The sequence below is a fragment of the Salvelinus alpinus genome, chromosome 2, assembly GCF_045679555.1.
Source record: "Salvelinus alpinus chromosome 2, SLU_Salpinus.1, whole genome shotgun sequence".
Classification (NCBI taxonomy): Eukaryota; Metazoa; Chordata; class Actinopteri; order Salmoniformes; family Salmonidae; genus Salvelinus; species Salvelinus alpinus.
In genome coordinates, this window is record NC_092087.1 from 109,700,697 (window position 1) to 109,723,049 (window position 22,353).

A 22,353-nucleotide genomic window follows, 5' to 3' on the forward strand; every position below is an offset into this window, starting at 1 on the left:
GTAATCCACAGGCTCAAAGGCAATCACAACATCCAGACGAAAAATCCGAATAGTATCAGTAAAGTTTGTAGAAACATGTCAAACGATGTTTATAATCAATCCTCAGGTTGTTTTTAGCCTAAATAATAGATAACATTTCAAAGGTAAACAAGAACGGCGCATTCTGGGACACTGAATGGTTCACTCATTCAGAGTGGTCTTACTCTCTCAATTTTCAGAATACAAGCCTGAAACAATTTTTAAAGACCGTTGACATCTAGTTGAAGCCATAGGAAGTGAAATTTGAGTCCTAAGTCAATGGAATTTGTATAGGCAGTCAATGGGAAACTACAAAAATATAAAAATCCCACTTCCTGGATGGATGTTTCTCAGGTTTTCGCCTGTCATATCAGTTCTGTTATACTCACAGACATTATTTTAACAGTTTTGGAAACTTTAGAGTTTTCTGTCCAAATCTACCAAGTTTACTTTGGGCACGCTTTTCATCCGGAGGTGAAAAAATAGACCCTAGTGAGGTTAACACCCCCGCCGTCCTACAATCCAAGCAAGATGCCCTCAATCTCACACAAATGATCAAGGAACCCACCAGGTACAACCCTAAATCCGTAAACATTGGCATCCTCATAGATATTATCCTGACCAACTTGCCCTCCAAATACACCTCTGCTGTTTTCAATCAGGATCTCAGCGATCATTGCCTGCATCCGTTATGGGTCCGCGGTCAAACGACCACCCCTCATCACTGTCAAACGCTCCCTAAAACACTTGTGCAAGCAGGCATTTCTAATCGACCTGGCCCGGGTATCCTGGAAGGATATTGACCTCATCCTGTCATTAGGGGATGCCTGGTTTTTTTTTATTGTAATTTCCTCACCAGCTTAAATAAGCATGCCCCTTCAAAAAAAATTGAACTAAGAACAGATATAGCCCTTGGTTCACTCCAGACCTGACTGCCCTTGACCAGCACAAAAACATCCTGTGGCGTACTGCACTAACATCGAATAGTCCCTGCGATATGCAACTTTTCAGAGAAGTCAGGAACCAATACACACAGTCAGTTAGGAAAGCAAAGGCTAGCTTTTTCAAACAGAAATTTGCATCCTGTAGCTCTAACTCCAAAAAGTTTGGGACACTGTGAAGTCCATGGAGAACAAGATTCCTAAAGATTGGAAAGCTGCCGCTGTCATCCCCCTCTTCAAAGGGGGTGACACTCTAGACCCAAACTATTACAGACCTATATCCATCCTGCCCTGCCATTCTAAAGTCTTCGAAAGTCAAGTTAACAAACAGATCACTGACCATTTTGAATCCCACTGTACCTTCTCCGCTGTGCAATCCAGTTTCCGAGCTGGTCACGGGTGCACCTCAGCCACGCTCAAGGTATTAAACAATATCATAACCACCATCGATAAAAGACAGTACTGTGCAGCCGTCTTCATTGACCTGGCCAAGGCTTTCGACTCTGTCAATCACCGTATTCTTATCGGCAGCCTCAATAGCCTTGGTTTCTAAAATGACTGACTCGCCTGGTTCACCAACTACTTCTCAGACAGAGTTCAGTGTGTCAAATCGGAGGACCTGTTGTCCGGACCTCTGGCAGTCTCTATGGAGGTAGCACAGGGTTCAATTCTCGGACCGACTCCTTTGTCTGTATATACCAACGATATTGCTCTTGCTGCGGGTGATTCCTTGATCCACCTCTACGCAGACGACACCATTCGGTATACATCTGGCCCTTCTTTGGACACTGTGTTAACAAACCTCCAAACGTGCTTCAATGCCATACAACACTCCATCCGTGGCCTCCAACTGCTCTTAAACGCTAGTAAAACTAAATCAAATCAAGTTTATTTTATATAGCCCTTCGTACATCAGCTAATATCTCGAAGTGCTGTACAGAAACCCAGCCTAAAACACCAAACAGCAAGCAATGCAGGTGTAGAAGCACGGTGGCTAGGAAAAACTCCCTAGAAAGGCCAAAACCTAGGAAGAAACCTAGAGAGGAACCAGGCTATGAGGGGTGGCCAGTCCTCTTCTGGCTGTGCCGGGTGGAGATTATAACAGAACATGGCCAAGATGGTCAAAATGTTCATAAATGACAAGCATGGTCAAATAATAATCAGGAATAAATGTCAGTTGGCTTTTCATAGCCGATCATTAAGAGTTTGAAAACAGCAGGTCTGGGACAGGTAGGGGTTCCATAACCGCAGGCAGAACAGTTGAAACTGGAACAACAGCAAGGCCAGGTGGACTGGGGACAGCAAGGAGTCATAATGCCCGACAGTCCTGACGTATGGTCCTACGGCTCAGGTCCTCCGAGAGAGAGAGAGAAAGAAAGAGAGAAGGAGAGAATTAGAGAGAGCCAAGATGTTCAAAATGTTCATAAATAATAATCAGGAATAAATGTCAGTTGGCTTTTCATAGTCGATCATTAAGAGTTGAAAACAGCAGGTCTGGGACAGGCAGGGGTTCCATAACCGCAGGCAGAACAGTTGAAACTGGAACAGCAGCAAGGCCAGGTGGACTGGGGACAGCAAGGAGTCATCATGCCCGGTAGTCCTGACGTATGGTCCTAGGGCTCAGGTCCTCCGAGAGAGAGAAAGAAAGAGAGAAGGAGAGAATTAGAGAGAGCATACTTAAATTCACACAGGACACTGGATTAGACAGGAGAAGTACTCCAGATATAACCAACTGACCCTAGCCCCCCGACACAAACTACTGCAGCATAAATGCTGGAGGCTGAGACAGGAGGGGTCAGGAGACACTGTGGCCCCATCCAAAGAAACCCCCGGACAGGGCCAAACAGGAAGGATATAACCCCACCCACTTTGCCAAAGCACAGCCCCCGCACCACTAGAGGGATATCTTCAACCACCAACTTACAATCCTGAGACAAGGCCGAGTATAGCCCACAAAGATCTCCGCCACGGCACAAACCAAGGGGGGGCGCCAACCCAGACAGGAAGATCACGACAGTAACTCAACCCACTCAAGTGACGCACCCCTCCTAGGGGCGGCATGAAAGAGCACCAGTAAGCCAGTGACTCAGCCCCTGTAATAGGGTTAGAGGCAGAGAATCCCAGTGGAGAGAGGGAACCGGCCAGGCAGAGACAGCAAGGGCGGTTCGTTTCTCCAGAGCCTTTCCGTTCACCTTCACACTCCTGGGCCAGACTACACTCAATCATATGACCTACTGAAGAGATACGTCTTCAGTAAAGACTTAAAGGTTGAGACTGAGTCTGCGTCTCTCACATGGGTAGGCAGACCATTCCATAAAAATGGAGATCTATGGGAGAAAGCCCTGCCTCCAGCTGTTTGCTTAGAAATTCTAGGGACAATTAGGAGGCCTGCGTCTTGTGACCGTAGTGTACGTGTAGGTATGTACGGCAGGACCAACTCGCAAAGATAGGTAGGAGCAAGCCCATGTCACGCTTTATAGGTTAACTTCTACTTGCACACAATCCCGGATCCGGGAGCACCCCCATCAGTAAAAAAGCTGACTAGCATAGCCTAGCATAGCGTCACAAGTAAATACTAGCATCTAAATATCATTAAATCACAAGTCCAAGACACCAGATGAAAGATACACATCTTGTGAATCCAGCCATCATTTCTGATTTTAAAATGTTTTACAGGGAAGACACAATATGTATTTCTATTAGCTAACCACGATAGCAAAGGACACAACTTTTTTTTCCCACCATTTTTTCCCTGCATGAGTAGTTATCACAATTTCGACCAAATAAAGATAAAAATAGTCACTAACCAAGAAACAACTTCATCAGATGACAGTCTGATAACATATTTTTTGTATAGCATATGTTTTGTTAGAAACATGTGCATATTTTTAGGTATAAATCATAGTTTTACATTGCAGCCACCATCACAACTCTCACCAAAGCAACTAGAATAACTACAGAGACCAACGTGAATTACCTAAATACTCATCATAAAACATTTATGAGAAATACACAGCGTACAGCAAATGAAAGACAAAGATCTTGTGAATCCAGCCAATATTTCAGATTTTTTAAGTGTTTTACAGCGAAAACACAATATAGCATTATATTAGCTTACTACAATAGCCAACCACACAACAGCATTGATTCAAGCTAACAATAGCGATAACGAATAAACCAGCAAAATATATTAATTTTTTCACTAACCTTCTCAAACGTCTTCAGATGACAGTCCTATAACATCATATTACACAATACATATAGAGTTTGTTCGAAAATGTGCATATTTAGCGGCACAAATCGTGGTTATACAATGAGAGTAGTAGCCAAGCTGCCAACAAAATGTCGGGAGAAATCTTGGGAGAGGCACCTAATCTAATCATTAACTAATCATAAACTTGACAAAAAAATACAGGTTGGACAGCAAATGAAAGATACATTAGTTCTTAATGCAACCGCTGTGTTAGATTTTTAAAATTAACGTTACTACGACATACAGCGTGCGTTAAAGCGAGACCGCACCGAAATAATGGCGGAATAGGAGTTTTACATTTTTCAACAGAACAACGAATTAACATCATAAATAGTTCTTACTTTTTGATGAGCTTTCATCAGAATCTTGGGCAAGTTGTCCTTTGTCCAGCAGAATCGTTGCTCGGTTGTAGATTGTCGCCTTCAACTTTGGAATTAGCAGTAAACATTAGCCATGTGGCGAAGACGTGCCCAACTCACTATAACGCAGCACAAAGAAATTCAGAAAATCGCAATATACTGATATAAAATGATATAACTAGGTTTAAAATAACTACATTATGACGTTCTTAACACCTATATCGAATAAAATCAGAGCCGGATATATCTAAGGCCTATAACGGGAGCTTTCCAGAACGCCATCATGAGGTCTGTCTTGCGTCATGGCGAATGTTGAAAAGAGTGCACCCCCGGTTCCAAGAGCCCTTATATGGCCTCAGATCTGCCTAGCAACTCCATTCCAATTATCACTATTTGCTGACATCTAGGGGAAGGCGTATGCAGTGCATGTCGACCAATAGAAGACATGCAAATTAATAAACGGACCCTAGAACAGCCTGCCTGATTTCAGATTTCTCACTTCCTCACAGGAAGTTTGCTCCAACTTGAGTTCTGTTTTACTCACAGATATAATTCAAACGGTTTTAGAAACTATGTTTTCTATCCAATAGTAATAATAATATGCATATTGTACGAGCAAGAATTGAGTACGAGGCAGTTTAATTTGGGAACTAAATTTTTACAAAGTGAAAACAGCACCCCCTATTGAGAAAAGGTTAGCAGTAAAACCTTGAAATCAGCCCTTGCCTTAACAGGAAGCCAGTGTAGGGAAGCTAGCACTGGAGTAATATGATCAAATTTCTTGGTTCTAGTCAGGATTCTAGCAGCCGTATTTAGCACTAACTGAAGTGTATTTAGTGCTTTATCCGGGTAGCCGGAAAGTAGAGCATTGCAGTAGTCTAACCTAGAAGTAACAAATGCATGGATTAATTTTTCTGCATCATTTTTGGACAGAAAATTTCTGATTTTTGCAATGTTACGTAGATGGAAAAAAGCTGTCCTTGAAACAGTCTTGATATGTTCGTCAAAAGAGAGAGATCAGGGTCAAGAGTAACGCCGAGGTCCTTCACAGTTTTATTTGAGACGACTTTACAACCATCAAGATTAATTGTCAGATTTAACAGAAGATCTCTTTGTTTCTTGGGACCTAGAACAAGCATCTCTGTTTTGTCCGAGTTTAGAAGTAGAACGTTTTCAGCCATCCACTTCCTTATGTCTGAAACACAGGCTTCTAGCGAGGGCAATTTTGGGGCTTCACCATGTTTCATTGAAATGTACAGCTGTGTGTCATCCGCATAGCAGTGAAAGTTAACATTATGTTTTCGAATGACATCCCCAAGAGGTAAAATATATAGTGAAAACAATAGTGGTCCTAAAACGGAACCTTGAGGAACACCGAAATGTACAGTTGATTTGTCAGAGGACAAACCATTCACAGAGACAAACTGATATTTTTCCGACAGATAAGATCTAAACCAGGCCAGAACTTGTCCGTGTAGACCAATTTGGGTTTCCAGTCTCTCCAAAAGAATGTGGTGATCGATGGTGTCAAAGGCAGCACTAAGGTCTAGTAGCACGAGGACAGATGCAGAGCCTCGGTCTGACGCCATTAAAAGGTCATTTACCACCTTTACAAGTGCAGTCTCAGTGCTATGATGGGGTCTAAAACCAGACTGAAGCATTTCGTATACATTGTTTGTCTTCAGGAAGGCAGTGAGTTGCTGCGCAACAGCTTTTTCTAAAATTTTTGAGAGGAATGGAAGATTCGATATAGGCCGATAGTTTTTTATATTTTCCGGGTCAAGGTTTGGCTTTTTCAAGAGAGGCTTTATTACTGCCACTTTTAGTGAGTTTGGTACACATCCGTTGGATAGAGAGCCGTTTATTATGTTCAACATAGGAGGGCCAAGCACAGGAAGCAGCTCTTTCAGTAGTTTAGTAGGAATAGGATCCAGTATGCAGCTTGAAGGTTTAGAGGCCATGATTATTTTCATCATTGTGTCAAGAGATATAGTACCAAAACACTTAAGTGTCTCTCCCGATCCCAGGCCCTGGCAGAGCTGTGCAGATCCAGGACAGCTAAGCCCTGGAGGAATACGCAGATTTAAAGAGGAGTCCGTAATTTGCTTTCTAATGATCATGATCTTTTCCTCAAAGAAGTTCATGAATTTATGACTGGTGAAGTGAAAGCCATCCTCTCTTGGGGAATGCTGCTTTTTAGTTAGCTTTGCAACAATATCAAAAATACATTTTGGATTGTTCTTATTTTCCTCAATTAAGTTGGAAAAATAGGATGATCGAGCAGCAGTGAGGGCTCTTCGATACTGCACGGTACTGTCTTTCCAAGCTAGTCGGAAGACTTCCAGTTTGGTGTGGCGCCATTTCCGTTCCAATTTTCTGGAAGCTTGCTTCAGAGCTCGGGTATTTTCTGTATACCAGGGAGCTAGTTTCTTATGACAAATGTTTTTTGTTTTTAGGGGTGCAACTGCATCTAGGGTATTGCACAAGGTTAAATTGAGTTCCTCAGTTAGGTGGTTAACTGATTTTTGTCCTCTGACGTCCTTGGGTAGGCAGAAGGAGTCTGGAAGGGCATCAAGGAATTTTTGTGTTGTCTGAGAATTTATAGCACGACTTTTGATGCTCCTTGGTTGGGGTCTGAGCAGATTATTTGTTGCGATTGCAAACGTAATAAAATGGTGGTCCGATAGTCCAGGATTATGAAGAAAAACATTAAGATCTACAACATTTATTCCATGGGACAAAACTAGGTCCAGAGTATGACTGTGGCAGTGAGTAAGTCCGGAGACATGTTGGACAAACCCCACTGAGTCGATGATGGCTCCGAAAGCCTTTTGGAGTGGGACTGTGGACTTTTCCATGTGAATATTAAAGTCACCAAAAATGTGAATATTATCTGCCATGGCTACAAGGTCCGATAGGAATTCAGGGAACTCAGTGAGGAACGCTGTATATGGCCCAGGAGGCCTGTAAACAGTAGCTATAAAAAGTGATTGAGTAGGCTGCATAGATTTCATGACTAGAAGGTCAAAAGACAAACGTTTATTTATTTTTTGTAAATTTTTAAATTTGCTATCGTAAATGTTAGCAACACCTCCGCCTTTGCGGGATGCGCGGGGGATATGGTCACTAGTGTAACCAGGAGGTGAGGCCTCATTTAACACAGTAAATTCATCAGGCTTAAGCCATGTTTCAGTCAGGCCAATCACATCAAGATTATGATCAGTGATTAGTTCATTGACTATAACAGCCTTTGATGCGAGGGATCTAACATTGAGTAGCCCTATTTTGAGATGTGAGGTATCACAATCGCTTTAAATAATGGCAGGAATGGAGGAGGTCTTTATTCTAGTGAGATTGCTAAGGCGAACACCGCCATGTTTAGTTTTGCCCAACCTAGGTCGAGGCACAGACACGGTCTCAATGGGGATAGCTGAGCTGACTACACTGACTGTGCTAGTGGCTATCAGTGTCCTCATTAGCAGGGAGGAGTTTATGCATTGAAATTATGTGTCCATCGCCCTCGTACCTCAATTTTATTAAACACAGAAAGGGGCCTATATTGGAGTCCAAAGGTCGTCTGGCACACTGCTTAGGATTTCAACAACATGAATAACTTATTTCTAGCCTACAATCATCGATGTTACTACTAATGTGAAAACAAGACAAAATATGACTATTGTTGCTCATTTTAAGACAATTGTCAAATAATTTGAACATTTATTACAGACGTCAATTGTTGTACAACATCATGGCTACTCTGTTGGCATCACCTTTTACAGTGAATTTCTGCTGTTGGCCTTTAACCATCGGTCACACTTTGTCGTTCACACAGGAGAGAGACGCGACTATTGTGGTTCCTTTGCGGAGCCTCAACAACCTCATGAGGCAGAGAAGAGTCTCTCCAGGTCAGAACACCTCAAGAAACACCAGCAGAGATCCACAGGGAAGAACCCTCACTGCTGCTCTGATTGTGGGAAGAGAATCACCTCATCAGGCATTCATCAGAGAATACACACAGGAGAGAAACCTTATAGCTGTACTCAATGTGGGATGAGTTTTACTACATCTAGCCATCTTACTGTACACCAGAGAACACACACAGGAGAGAAACCTTTTATCTGTGATCAATGTGGGAAGCGTTTTGTTCAATCTAGCGATCTGACAGTGCACCAGAGAACACACACAGGAGAGAAACCTTTTAGTTGTGATCAATGTGGAAAGAGTTTTACTACATCTAGCAATCTGACTCTACACCAGAGAACACACACAGGAGAGAAACCTTATAGCTGTGGTCAATGTGGGAAGAGTTTTACTACATCTAGCCATCTGACTGTACACCAGAGAACACACACAGGAGAGAAACCTTATAGCTGTGGGCAATGTGGGAAGAGTTTTACTCAGTCAACCAGCCTGATATCACACCAAAGAACACACACAGGAGAGAAATCTTATAGCTGTGTTCAGTGTGACAAGAGATACTCTGATAAAAGAGGTCTGATCAAACATCAGAAAATACATACATGAAGGAGTTATTTTGTGATATCAAATCAAATCCCAAATCAAATCAAATGTTATTTGTCACATACACATGGTTAGCAGATGTTAATGCGAGTGTAGCGAAATGCTTGTGCTTCTAGTTCCGACAATGCAGTAATAACCAACAAGTAATCTAACCTAACAATTCCACAACTACTACCTTATACACACAAGTGTAAAGGGATAAAGAATATGTACATAAAGATATATGAATGAGTGATGGTACAGAACGGCATAGGCAAGATGCAGTAGATGGTATAGAGTACAGTATATACAGTGGGGAGAACAAGTATTTGATACACTGCCGATTTTGCAGGTTTTCCTACTTACAAAGCATGTAGAGGTCTGTAATTTTTATCATAGGTACACTTCAACTGTGAGAGACGGAATTTAAAACAAAAATCCAGAAAATCACATTGTATGATTTTTAAGTAATTAATTCGCATTTTATTGCATGACATAAGTATTTGATCACCTACCAACCAGTAAGAATTCCGGCTCTCACAGACCTGTTAGTTTTTCTTTAAGAAGCCCTCCTGTTCTCCACTCATTACCTGTATTAACTGCACCTGTTTGAACTCGTTACCTGTATAAAAGACACCTGTCCACCCACTCAATCAAACAGACTCCAACCTCTCCACAATGGCCAAGACCAGAGAGCTGTGTAAGGACATCAGGGATAAAATTGTAGACCTGCACAAGGCTGGGATGGGCTACAGGACAATAGGTAAGCAGCTTGGTGAGAAGGCAACAACTGTTGGCGCAATTATTAGAAAATGGAAGAAGTTCAAGATGACGGTCAATCACCCTCGGTCTGGGGCTCCATGCAAGATCTCACCTCGTGGGGCATCAATGATCATGAGGAAGGTGAGGGATCAGCCCAGAACTACACGGCAGGACCTGGTTAATGACCTGAAGAGAGCTGGGACCACAGTCTCAAAGAAAACCATTAGTAACACACTACGCCGTCATGGATTAAAATCCTGCAGCGCACGCAAGGTCCCCCTGCTCAAGCCAGCGCATGTCCAGGCCCGTCTGAAGTTTGCCAATGACCATCTGGATGATCCAGAGGAGGAATTGGAGAAGGTCATGTGGTCTGATGAGACAAAAATAGAGCTTTTTGGTCTAAACTCCACTCGCCGTGTTTGGAGGAAGAAGAAGGATTAGTACAACCCCAAGAACACCATCCTAACCGTGAAGCTTGGAGGTGGAAACATCATTCTTTGGGGATGCTTTTCTGCAAAGGGGACAGGATGACTGCACCGTATTGAGGGGAGGATGGATGGGGCCATGCATCGCGAGATCTTGGCCAACAACCTCCTTCCCTCAGTAAGAGCATTGAAGATAGGTCGTGGCTGTGTCTTCCAGCATGACAACGACCCGAAACACACAGCCAGGGCAACTAAGGAGTGGCTCCGTAAGAAGCATCTCAAGGTCCTGGAGTGGCCTAGCCAGTCTCCAGACCTGAACCCAATAGAAAATCTTTGGAGGGAGCTGAAAGTCCGTATTGCCCAGCGACAGCCCCGAAACCTGAAGGATCTGGAGAAGGTCTGTATGGAGGAGTGGGCCAAAATCCCTGCTGCAGTGTGTGCAAACCTGGTCAAGAACTACAGGAAACGTATGATCTCTGTAATTGCAAACAAAGGTTTCTGTACCAAATATTAAGTTCTGCTTTTCTGATGTATCAAATACTTATGTCATGCAATAAAATGCAAATTAATTACTTAAAAATCATACAATGTGATTTTCTGGATTTTTGTTTTAGATTCCGTCTCTCACAGTTGAAGTGTACCTGTGATAAAAATTACAGACCTCTACATGCTTTGTAAGTAGGAAAACCTGCAAAATCGGCAGTGTATCAAATACTTGTTCTCCCCACTGTACATATGAGATGAGTAATGTAGGGTATGTAAACATAAAGTGGCATAGTTTAAAGTGGCTAGTGATACATGTATTACATAAAGATGGCAAGATGCAGTAGATGATATATACAGTATATACATATGAGATGAGTAATGTAGGGTATGTAAACATTATATTAAGTGGCATTGTTTAAAGTGGCTAGTGATGCATTTTTACATCATTTCCATCAATTCCCATTATTAAAGTGGCTGGAGTTGAGTCAGTATGTTGGCAGCGGCCGCTAAATGTTAGTGGTGGCTGTTTAACAGTCTGATGGCCTTGAGATAGAAGCTGTTTTTCAGTCACTCGGTCCCTGCTTTGATGCACCTGTACTGACCTCGCCTTCTGGATGATAGCGGGGTGAACAGGCAGTGGCTTGGGTGGTTGTTGTCCTTGATGATCTTTATGTCCTTCCTGTGACATCGGGTGGTGTATGTGTCCTGGAGGGCAGGTAGTTTGCCCCCGGTGATGCGTTGTGCAGACCTCACTACCCTCTGGAGAGCCTTACGGTTGTGGGCGGAGCAGTTGCCGTACCAGGCGGTGATACAGCCCGACAGGATGCTCTCGATTGTGCATCTGTAGAAGTTTGTGAGTGCTTTTGGTGACAAGCCGAATTTCTTCAGCCTCCTGAGGTTGAAGAGGCGCTGCTGCGCCTTCTTCACAACGCTGTCTGTGTGGGTGGACCAATTCAGTTTGTCCGTGATGTGTACACCGAGGAACTTAAAACTTTCCACCTTCTCCACTACTGACCCGTCGATGTGGATAGAGGGGTGCTCCCTCTGCTGTTTCCTGAAGTCCACAATCATCTCCTTTGTTTTGTTGACGTTGAGTGTGAGGTTATTTTCCTGACACCACACTCCGAGGGCCCTCACCTCCTCCCTGTAGGCCGTCTCGTCGTTGTTGGTAATCAAGCCTACCACTGTAGTGTCATCCGCAAACTTGATGATTGAGTTGGAGGCGTGCATGGCCACACAGTCGTGGGTGAACAGGGAGTACAGGAGAGGGCTCAGAACGCACCCTTGTGGGGCCCCAGTGTTGAGGATCAGCGGGGTGGAGATGTTACCTACCCTTACCACCTGGGGGCGGCCCGTCAGGAAGTCCAGGACCCAGTTGCACAGGGCGGGGTCGAGACCCAGGGTCTCGAGCTTGATGACGAGTTTGGAGGGTACCATGGTGTTAATTATGTTTGGAGGGTACTATGGTGTGAATTAATGTCACAATGTAGAATGTTTTAACATTGTACTATGAGTATTTTAAGGAGTTTCACAATGTAGAACCCTAATTGAATTGATTTCAGCGTGATATGGATATTAGCCTCAGGGGGAAAAATCCAGGCTCTGAATGAAAAGAGTACTATTTATGTGATTTAACAAAAAGTGACTAACACAAAAAGAGCTTTTGTTACACTTACCACGTTGGTGACCCACTTGAATCAAAATGCAACACTTCTAAATGTAGCCAACTGTTTTCTACAAATTGTCCTCTAACCAGTGATGTACACATTACTCCCAGATTCCGTGTGGTTTTTTGAGCTGTTAGTTTTAACAGGACGTGCAACCTCATCTCCCTTCTGTCACACAATTGATTTCAACGTGATATCGATGAGTGATGACAAATAAGTGTTGCGTTCCTTTGTTTAGCGACCCCTAAATGTAAATGCATCACTCCAAATGTAGCTGACTGTCTTCTGCAGGTTGCCCTCTAATCAGTGAGGTGAAAGATATCTCCCATTTCCATTTGTTTTTTTAGTTGTGTTTCAACAGCACATACATCCTGATTTCCCCCCTAATCGATATCAGTAATTTATACATATTACTTTATGTTCTATATTATACATACAATACATATGAACAAACATTTGGTTTTGATATTTCATATTTCCAATTCATGTAACATTTAGTAATCATAATTATTTAAGTAATCAACTGACAATTTTCGGGTATAATTATAAATTATTATAAATATATTGACGTTGTTGCCCTTCTTTTAGAATATCAGGGTTCATTCTCAGATGTGCCAACCCAAATGTACTATAGCATGACATTGGGGACTGGGTCTTCCTGTCTTTAAGTTTGGTGTGGGTTGTTCTTTAGTTTTTCTCTTCTTGGGCAGATTTAGTGGGTCTCATTGTGGGTGTCTTTTATGTCCCAGTTGTTGTTACTAGTCAATTTTCAGTGGACACTGAGAGCAAAACTGCAACATTATGTTATAATACTTTTATTGCATCAAATGGTTGTTTTATGCAACAGAATAGAGGGTTCTTAGAACTATTGTATCTGTGTGTTCTACTGAGGATGGGCTTCTGGGAGAAAACACTGACAGGAGATTTACAATGTCTTTTGGGTGATTAAAACCAAAAGAGACCGCATTCCAGAGCATGAGTTAATGTTTCTGTTCTATATGGTACCAGGGAGAGATGACCCCAGGGCCAGACCCTGGTCTCTACACAAAGAGGACTGTTTTTACAGCAGATACTGTCTGCTGTGAATTATAAGTATCTTTCATACAAATCTTAACCTTGTGACCCGTTCTATACATCTGTTGTTCGTCATGTAGGTTGAAAGGTGTGTATCTTGGCTGTAAAAGACCTTTGTACTTTTGTATCGTGGCTCTCAACGAATCATCTGGGGGTGAATCATTGACCAGCCATCATTATCGTAGAGCACTCAATTGATTCACTTTATATGTGTACGTTGTATTGACCTGCTCTCTTATTATTAAGTGAATAAAGATTTAGTTTAAGAATAACTCTGACTTGTGTGGTAAGTTTCTCTCCTCTGATATTAAAGAAATTAACCACATTTGGGGATGTTAATCTTCACTTGGTGACCGCTCCTGACGACCTGGGTAAATGGTGCACGAGGGATCCCTCTAACTTGGGATCTTAGGGAGACCACACTTCGGGAACGGAGCAGATGGACCCACCTTTTGATCTGAGAGGCAGCGAACCGAGTGGATACCACATCTCAAACGTAGTTTAAAAAAAAGAAAAAGGTGAGTGAAACCAGCAGAGTTTTTATAAAAGCCTCGTAGGCTCTGAGTGTGTATTCCTCTGTGAGGGGGGCACCTTGGAGGCGTGAAAAGGGCTGAGGCAATAGGCTCTGAGTGTTTATTCCTGTGTGAGGGGTGAGGGTACACCTTGGAGGTGTGAAGAGGGCCAAGCCAGCTATCTATGTGAACTGGATGAAAACTAGAATCTGTGTTTACTAGTTAAGACCATGTATGATATAGTATAATCTAGTAAGGTGCACCTGTAATTATTCCCAGTATGAGAGGAGTTGCTAGATTTATTAATTAAACCTTTTTCCATAAAGTTAGAGTGAAACAAGGTGTCTGACTAACTGTTGATGTTGAAGAAGCGTCCCGTCCACTAGATTATACGTCACAGTGGCAGAATCACCTGAAAGACGCACATCGCCATCTGCTGACTGGAGTTGGTATCGCAGTAAAGAAAATACTTTCAGACAAAAAGCTAAATAGCGACTGCACGGAAAAACCAACCACTCCCTTTGAAAACGGGCTATGTGGCATCAGAAACATTTATTATAGTGTAAAAATGTAATACAAAGTGCAGCTAAATAGAATCATTTGGTCATACCCACTCAGCACATGACGTCCAAGGACGTCGAATTATAGGCGATATCAGGTCTGTCTGTTGTGGCCGCTATTTTGCCCTAAAATAGTCATCCCAAATTGGCTTGTGTATAACTATGTAAATGTCTCTCGGACAAGGTGACTTTTATCAATATACACTCTAAAAAGTAAAGGTTCCTGGAGTATCCTTTATCATGGCTCCTCCAAAGAACCTTTTGGGGTTCATTTTTTTAACTCCCTGTCCACCCTCCCTCCATTATAAAAACATATTTTAATAATAATATTGACAATATTGATTTAATTAATTAATTGTTTTTTTAGTGGCACCACAAATGTGAATTAATATTTACAAAACAATTTACCAAATAAAACACATTACAAAATTGCAACATTTCTGCAAACATGTCAGACCATAATAAATAATACATTTACTTTGCATAGTGCTTTTCATGACATTTAAAATATATAAAATAACGATGTACAATAAAACAACATACATAAAAAATGAATCATAGGTAAACTAACAATATTGTAGACTTGATGCTAAATACAGATTTTTCAGCTTTAGTGTGTATATCGTATCCACTTAGTTATGTTAGGAAGTTTTCCATCTTTATGACCGGCCCTGGTAACTTCACCCCAACTTCTCTTCTCCCCAGAACACAGTAACTTAATAACATAAGTGTTTTTCTGACATTTTGGGGAAATTTAAGGGAAAATAAAAAATTCAGCCCTAGCAGAGCCCCAAGGCCCATGGGGACGTCCTCGAGGGCGTGGATGTTCTCCCCATCAAAGGCCAGCGGGATTTCACTCTCATGGTGAAATGGATTTCCACCGATGTGCAGTAAAGGAGTGAAGAGCGGTGAAATCTGTGTCAACAAAAGTAAGAAAAGATTAATACACATACAATTAACAAAGAACAGAACAAATGTTCAGCTGTAGTTTTATATAAGCATGCACACCTATGTTAATGAAGAAACAGATGATTGGTGCATAGGCATACCTTGTCACGGACATAAAGGCCACTCGGGTCCTCATTGAAGAGGTAGGGCAAGAGCAGAATCACTGCTGTGGTCTCCAGTCCTAGTAAAGTAAAGCAATGATCTTACTACACTTGCTAATTTTATTACAAAATAAATTAGAGAAAGGGAAGGAATAAGAGCAAATACCTCTTCTGTATTGTCCTTCAGGGACTGTCAAAATAGCAGGATGATGTCCTCACCCCTGCCTCGCCTCTCTACCTCTGATAGTCCTTGAATTATATTTTTTGTCTATATCCATTCCATGGACTTGATTCATTTCTGAGAAGATCTGAAAAGATCATTTGCACACATTTGTATGCTAATAGATGTCAGTTTGTATTGACTGCTATGTAGGTTAAATGTACACTTCAAATGCAGCTGTCCTACAACAGATCTGTACCTTCTTCTTGATCCCAATTGCATTGTGTCCATGTTCTGTCCTATAAGAATTTAAAAGGAAGAGAAAATGTGTCAAAGAATAGTCTTACAAGCATTAAAACATATATATATATTAAATACATATTGAAAGATAAATGGCATCGACATACAATGTAATGTAAAATAGAAGAACATATTGGAGAAGCACTAGCCAATACAGTACTGCCATACAGTAACAGTACTGCCATACAGTAACAGTACTGCCATACACGCCTAATATCACATTTCAAGATATCTTTGTTCACAAATTGTTCAATATTTTAATCAGGCTGACTTGAAAGTTTATACGCAACATTTTGCTGCGTGGCAATACTGTTATTGGATTGTGAACGGCATTTATACAAAAGAGGTAGTCTAGACACTGTATTAATACCATTATGCATTTGAATCCCATCTACAGCTACCATCTAAGATATTAATTTCCCTCCACAAGGGGGCGGACATGTACCGTTTCCAAAATGGGATAGTATTGTACATGTAACGTTTCCAAAATGGGATAGTATTGTACATGTAACGTTTCCAAAACGGGATAGTATGGTCCATGTAACTTTCCAAAACGGGATAATATTGTACATGTAACGTTTCCAAAATGGGATAGTATTGTCCATGTAACGTTTCCAAAATGGGATAGTATTGTACATGTAACGTTTCCAAAATGGGATAGTATTGTACATATAACGTTTCCAAAATGGGATAGTATTGTCCATGTAACGTTTCCAAAATGGGATAGTATTGTCCATGTAACGTTTCCAAAATGGGATAGTATTGTACATGTAACGTTATGCCCCCTTGTGAGTTAATAGTATTGCATGCTGTAGCAGGCTATATAAAGAGGAAGACCTCCATTGACGATTCAGTTCGTTGTAACATCTCGTCTGGACAGGTCACCGTCCTTAGTTAGTTAGTTAACGTTAGCTAGTTCATTATCACAAAAGTGAGAACTGCTCTAGATTGGAAACTTACGTTAATGAGTGTAAAGCCATGTTGGCTTTATGGAAACGATATACAATATATGTGAAAGAATATAGTTCAGGAAATAATCCAAACCTAGTTGTGCCTAGTTAGGACATAACGTTAGCTAGCTAGATAACGGTACTGTACTGTAGCTCATACAACGCCGACGGTCAAAACCGTTTTTCTAATATTTACGGTAATTAGCTATAGTAACGTTATGGAAGATATTCACAGAAAACCATCATTGTCTTCGTTATTCATTATTAGTATGTTATATTATTATAATAAATTATTTCGATACGTATTCAGAGCCAAACATCAACCCAACTTAACCTTTTTTAACTGTTGTCACATCCAAACTTGTCACCATCGCTTTCAGTTGTAATTGCGAAGTTCCCGGAAGAAGTCCAGCAACAACGGAGGTTCCTCGATGAACCCACCTTCTAACAAGTTCTTTGAAGAACCTTTTGGGGCTGTTTTTCATTGACCAAGAACCCTACGGTTCTTAGGGGATCTGAGAACAACTCCAGTTGAACCCTTCATTTTTAGAGTTGTAGTCGGCTCTATTTACTCTCAGATTCAAACATGATGATTAGCATCAACGATCAAGTCAGCTGCTGCTCCAATACAGTATGAGGTGAGACGGTGAACTGATGTTGAACTGGGCAGTCAGCTGCTGCTGCTCCAATATAGTATGAGGTGAGACAGTGAACTGATGTTGAACTGGGCAGTCAGTCATTCATTCTGTACTATGAGTCTATCAAATCAAATTGTATTAGTCACATGCGCCGAATCAAACAGGTGTAGTGAAATGCTTACAGTGAATCCTTAGAGTGAAATGCTGACTTACAAGCCCCTAACCAACAATGCCGTTTTAAAAAGTACAAATAAGAATAAGAAATAAAAGGAACAAGTAATTAAAGAGCAGAAGTTAAATATCAATAGCTAGACTATATACGGGGGGTACCGGTACAGAGTCAATGTGGAGACTATATACAGGGGGTACCGGTACAGAGTCAATGTGGAGACAATATACAGGGGGTACCGGTACAGAGTCAATGTGGAGACAATATATACAGGGGGTACCGGTACAGAGTCAATGTGGAGACTATATACAGGGGGTTCTGGTACAGAGTCAATGTAGAGACTATATACAGGGGGTACTGGTACAGAGTCAATGTGGAGACTATATACAGGGGGTACCGGTACAGAGTCAATGTGGAGACTATATACAGGGGGTACCGGTACAGAGTCAATGTGGAGACTATATACAGGGGGTACTGGTACAGAGTCAATGTGGAGACTATATACAGGGGGTACCGGTACAGAGTCAATGTAGAGACTATATACAGGGGGTACTGGTACAGAGTCAATGTGGAGACTATATACAGGGGGTACCGGTACAGAGTCAATGTGGAGACTATATACAGGTGGTACAGGTACAGAGTCAACGAGGAGACTATATACAGGGGGTACCGGTACAGAGTCAATGTGGAGACTATATACAGGGGGTACTGGTACAGAGTCAACGAGGAGACTATATACAGGGGGTACCGGTACAGAGTCAATGTGGAGACTATATACAGGGGTTACCGGTACAGAGTCAACAAGGAGACTATATACAGGGGGAACCGGTAGAGAGTCAATGTGGAGACTATATACAGGGGGTACTGGTACAGAGTCAATGTGCGGGGGCACCGGTTAGTCGAGGTAATTGAGGTAATATGTACATATACAGTGGGGAGAACAAGTATTTGATACACTGCCGATTTTGCAGGTTTTCCTACTTACAAAGCATGTAGAGGTCTGTAATTTTTATCATAGGTACACTTCAACTGTGAGAGACGGAATCTAAAACAAAAATCCAGAAAATCACATTGTATGATTTTTAAGTAATTCATTTGCATTTTATTGCATGACATAAGTATTTGATCACCTACCAACCAGTAAGAATTCCGGCTCTCACAGACCTGTTAGTTTTTCTTTAAGAAGCCCTCCTGTTCTCCACTCATTACCTGTATTAACTGCACCTGTTTGAACTCGTTACCTGTATAAAAGACACCTGTCCACACACTCAATCAAACAGACTCCAACCTCTCCACAATGGCCAAGACCAGAGAGCTGTGTAAGGACATCAGGGATAAAATTGTAGACCTGCACAAGGCTGGGATGGGCTACAGGACAATAGGCAAGCAGCTTGGTGAGAAGGCAACAACTGTTGGCGCAATTATTAGAAAATAGAAGAAAATAGAAGAAGTTCAAGATGATGGTCAATCACCCTCGGTCTGGGGCTCCATGCAAGATCTCACCTCGTGGGGCATCAATGATCATGAGGAAGGTGAGGGATCAGCCCAGAACTACACGGCAGGACCTGGTCAATGACCTGAAGAGAGCTGGGACCACAGTCTCAAAGAAAACCATTAGTAACACACTACGCCGTCATGGATTAAAATCCTGCAGCGCACACAAGGTCCCCCTGCTCAAGCAGGCGCATGTCCAGGCCCGTCTGAAGTTTGCCAATGACCATCTGGATGATCCAGAGGAGGAATGGGAGAAGGTCATGTGGTCTGATGATTCAAAAATAGAGCTTTTTGGTCTAAACTCCACTCGCCGTGTTTGGAGGAAGAAGAAGGATGAGTACAACCCCAAGAACACCATCCCAACCGTGAAGCATGGAGGTGGAAACATCATTCTTTGGGGATGCTTTTCTGCAAAGGGGACAGGACGACTGCACCGTATTGAGGGGAGGATGGATGGGGCCATGTATTGCGAGATCTTAGCCAACAACCTCCTTCCCTCAGTAAGAGCATTGATGATGGGTCGTGGCTGGGTCTTCCAGCATGACAACGACCCGAAACACACAGCCAGGGCAACTAAGGAGTGGCTCCGTAAGAAGTATCTCAAGGTCCTGGAGTGGCCTAGCCAGTCTCCAGACCTGAACCCAATAGAAAATCTTTGGAGGGAGCTGAAAGTCCGTATTGCCCAGCGACAGCCCCGAAACCTGAAGGATCTGGAGAAGGTCTGTATGGAGGAGTGGGCCAAAATCCCTGCTGCAGTGTGTGCAAACCTGGTCAAGAACTACAGGAAACGTATGATCTCTGTAATTGCAAACAAAGGATTCTGTACCAAATATTAAGTTCTGCTTTTCTGATGTATCAAATACTTATGTCATGCAATAAAATGCTAATTAATTACTTAAAAATCATACAATGTGATTTTCGGGATTTTTGTTTTAGATTCCGTCTCTCACAGTTGAAGTGTACCTATGATAAAAATTACAGACCTCTACATGCTTTTTAAGTAGGAAAATCTGCAAAATCGGCAGTGTATCAAATACTTGTTCTCCCCACTGTATATATATATCATACACACACACATTTTTGTAATAATGACAATTGCAACAATACTGAATGAACAATGAACACTTTTATTTTAACTTAAAATAATACATAAATACACACACACACACAGCTCTGAAGTGACAATGATACTGAAGAGTCTGCTTTGGAGACAAATACTCTCAACTGTTTGAATAAAAATAGAGTTTAAGTTACCTGTGATGAATGTTGAAAACAAAAACTTTAATTTCTATATGCAGGAAATCCTATTTTAATAATGGGCATGGTAAGAATTGACAACCAAAGTGCGAGTCATAATTCCCATGACACCTAGCAAAAAGCGGTTCCTTCATTTATTGCATAGGATATTTTTAGATTCACTTAAAATAAGGTCTGTGTTTCGTGTAGGCTTACACCACCGTGCCAATTTTATAACTGTGTAGATATCCATAGGACAAGGTAACTCTGATCAATATTGGCTAAATATAACCCAAGATATTAAAACAAATTGTAGAGTGGATTTATGAAAATATGTTGACAAACGTTACCTTATCCTAGTGAGATTTACACGGGTATCAAAACGTCGAGGCGGTTTAAGCCTGCACGAAGCACAGACCTTATTTGAAGTAGATCAAGACATTCTCTATGGAAGACATGAACGGTAAAATAACGAAGGAACCCCTTTCAAATTCAGCCAAAAGTTATTACAGGAATTATAACGCGTCGACTATTTCTCTCTAAACCATATACCTTTGACTAATCCGGAAACTATCACCTCGAAAACAAAACGTTTATTCCGTTCCGTATTTTATCTAACGGTTGGCATCTATGAGTCTAAATATTACTGTTACATTGCACAACCTTCAATGTTGTCATAATTACGTACAATTCTGGCAAATTAGTTCGCAAAGAGTCAGGCGGCCCAAACTGTTGCATATACCCTGACTCTGCATGCAATGAACGCAAGAGAAATGACACAATTTCACCTGGTTAATATTTCCTGCTAACCTGGATTTCTATTAGCTAAATATGCAGGTTTAAAAAGATATACTTGTGTATTGATTTTAAGAAAGGCATTGATGTTTATGGTTAAGTACACATTGGAGCAATGACAGTCATTGATTGATTGTTTTTTATAAGATAAGTTTAATGCTAGCTAGCAACTTACCTAAGCTTACTGCATTCGCCAACAGGCAGGCTCCTCGTGGAGTGCAATGTAATCAGGTGTTAGAGCATTGGACTAGTTAACTGTAAGGTTGCAAGATTGTATCCCCCGAGCTGACAAGGTTAAAAATCTGTCATTCTGCCCCGTTCCTAGGCCGTCATTGAAAATAAGAATGTGTTCTTAACTGACTTGCCTAGTTAAATAAAGATTAAATAAAGGTGTAAAAAAATATATATATAAAAAAATCCATCTGCAAATCGGCACCCAAAAATACCGATTTCCGATTGTTATGAAAACTTGAAATCGGCCCCGATTAATCGGTCGACCTCTAGTCTGGACGGTTCTGACTTAGAATATGTGGACAACTATAAATACCTAGGTGTCTGGTTAGACTGTAAACTCTCCTTCCAGACTCACATTAAGCATCTCCAATCCAAAGTTAAATCTAGAATCGGCTTCCTATTTCCTATAGCCTCCTTCACGCTGCCAAACATGGCCTCGTAAAACTGACTATCCTACCGATCCTTGACGTCGGTTATGTCATTTACAAAAGGTGATTCTACAAAGTATTGAAAAGTATTATTGGTGTGAATACAAGAACAATAACATAGGCCTACTGTAGGACCCATAACTTCACCTAACAACAAGATAGACCTACTGTAGGACCCATAACTTCTCCTAACAATAACATATACCTACTGTAGGACCCATAACTTCACCTAACAACATAGACCTACTGTAGGACCCATAACTTCACCGAACAACAACATAGACCTACTGTAGGACCCATAACTTCTCCTAACAATAACATAGACCTACTGTAGGACCCATAA

At 41.5% G+C, this 22,353-nt stretch overlaps 3 protein-coding genes across 2 annotated transcripts in view; 2 read left to right on the forward strand and 1 right to left on the reverse strand.

The window, feature by feature from the left end:
• The window catches only part of LOC139549272 (zinc finger protein ZFP2-like), a 52,290-nt gene extending 42,765 nt beyond the window's left edge, over positions 1 to 9,525 (forward strand). Inside the window, exon 2 of the mRNA XM_071359544.1 lies at positions 8,404 to 9,525. Coding sequence (XP_071215645.1) covers positions 8,404 to 9,095 — 692 coding nt within the window. The 3' untranslated portion in view covers positions 9,096 to 9,525. The remainder of the gene's footprint in view (positions 1 to 8,403) is intronic.
• Positions 1 to 22,353, forward strand: part of LOC139548377 (zinc finger protein ZFP2-like) — a 372,237-nt gene that overhangs the window by 324,098 nt on the left and 25,786 nt on the right.
• The window catches only part of LOC139548823 (zinc finger protein 180-like), a 223,334-nt gene that overhangs the window by 186,199 nt on the left and 14,782 nt on the right, over positions 1 to 22,353 (reverse strand). The window lies entirely within an intron of this gene.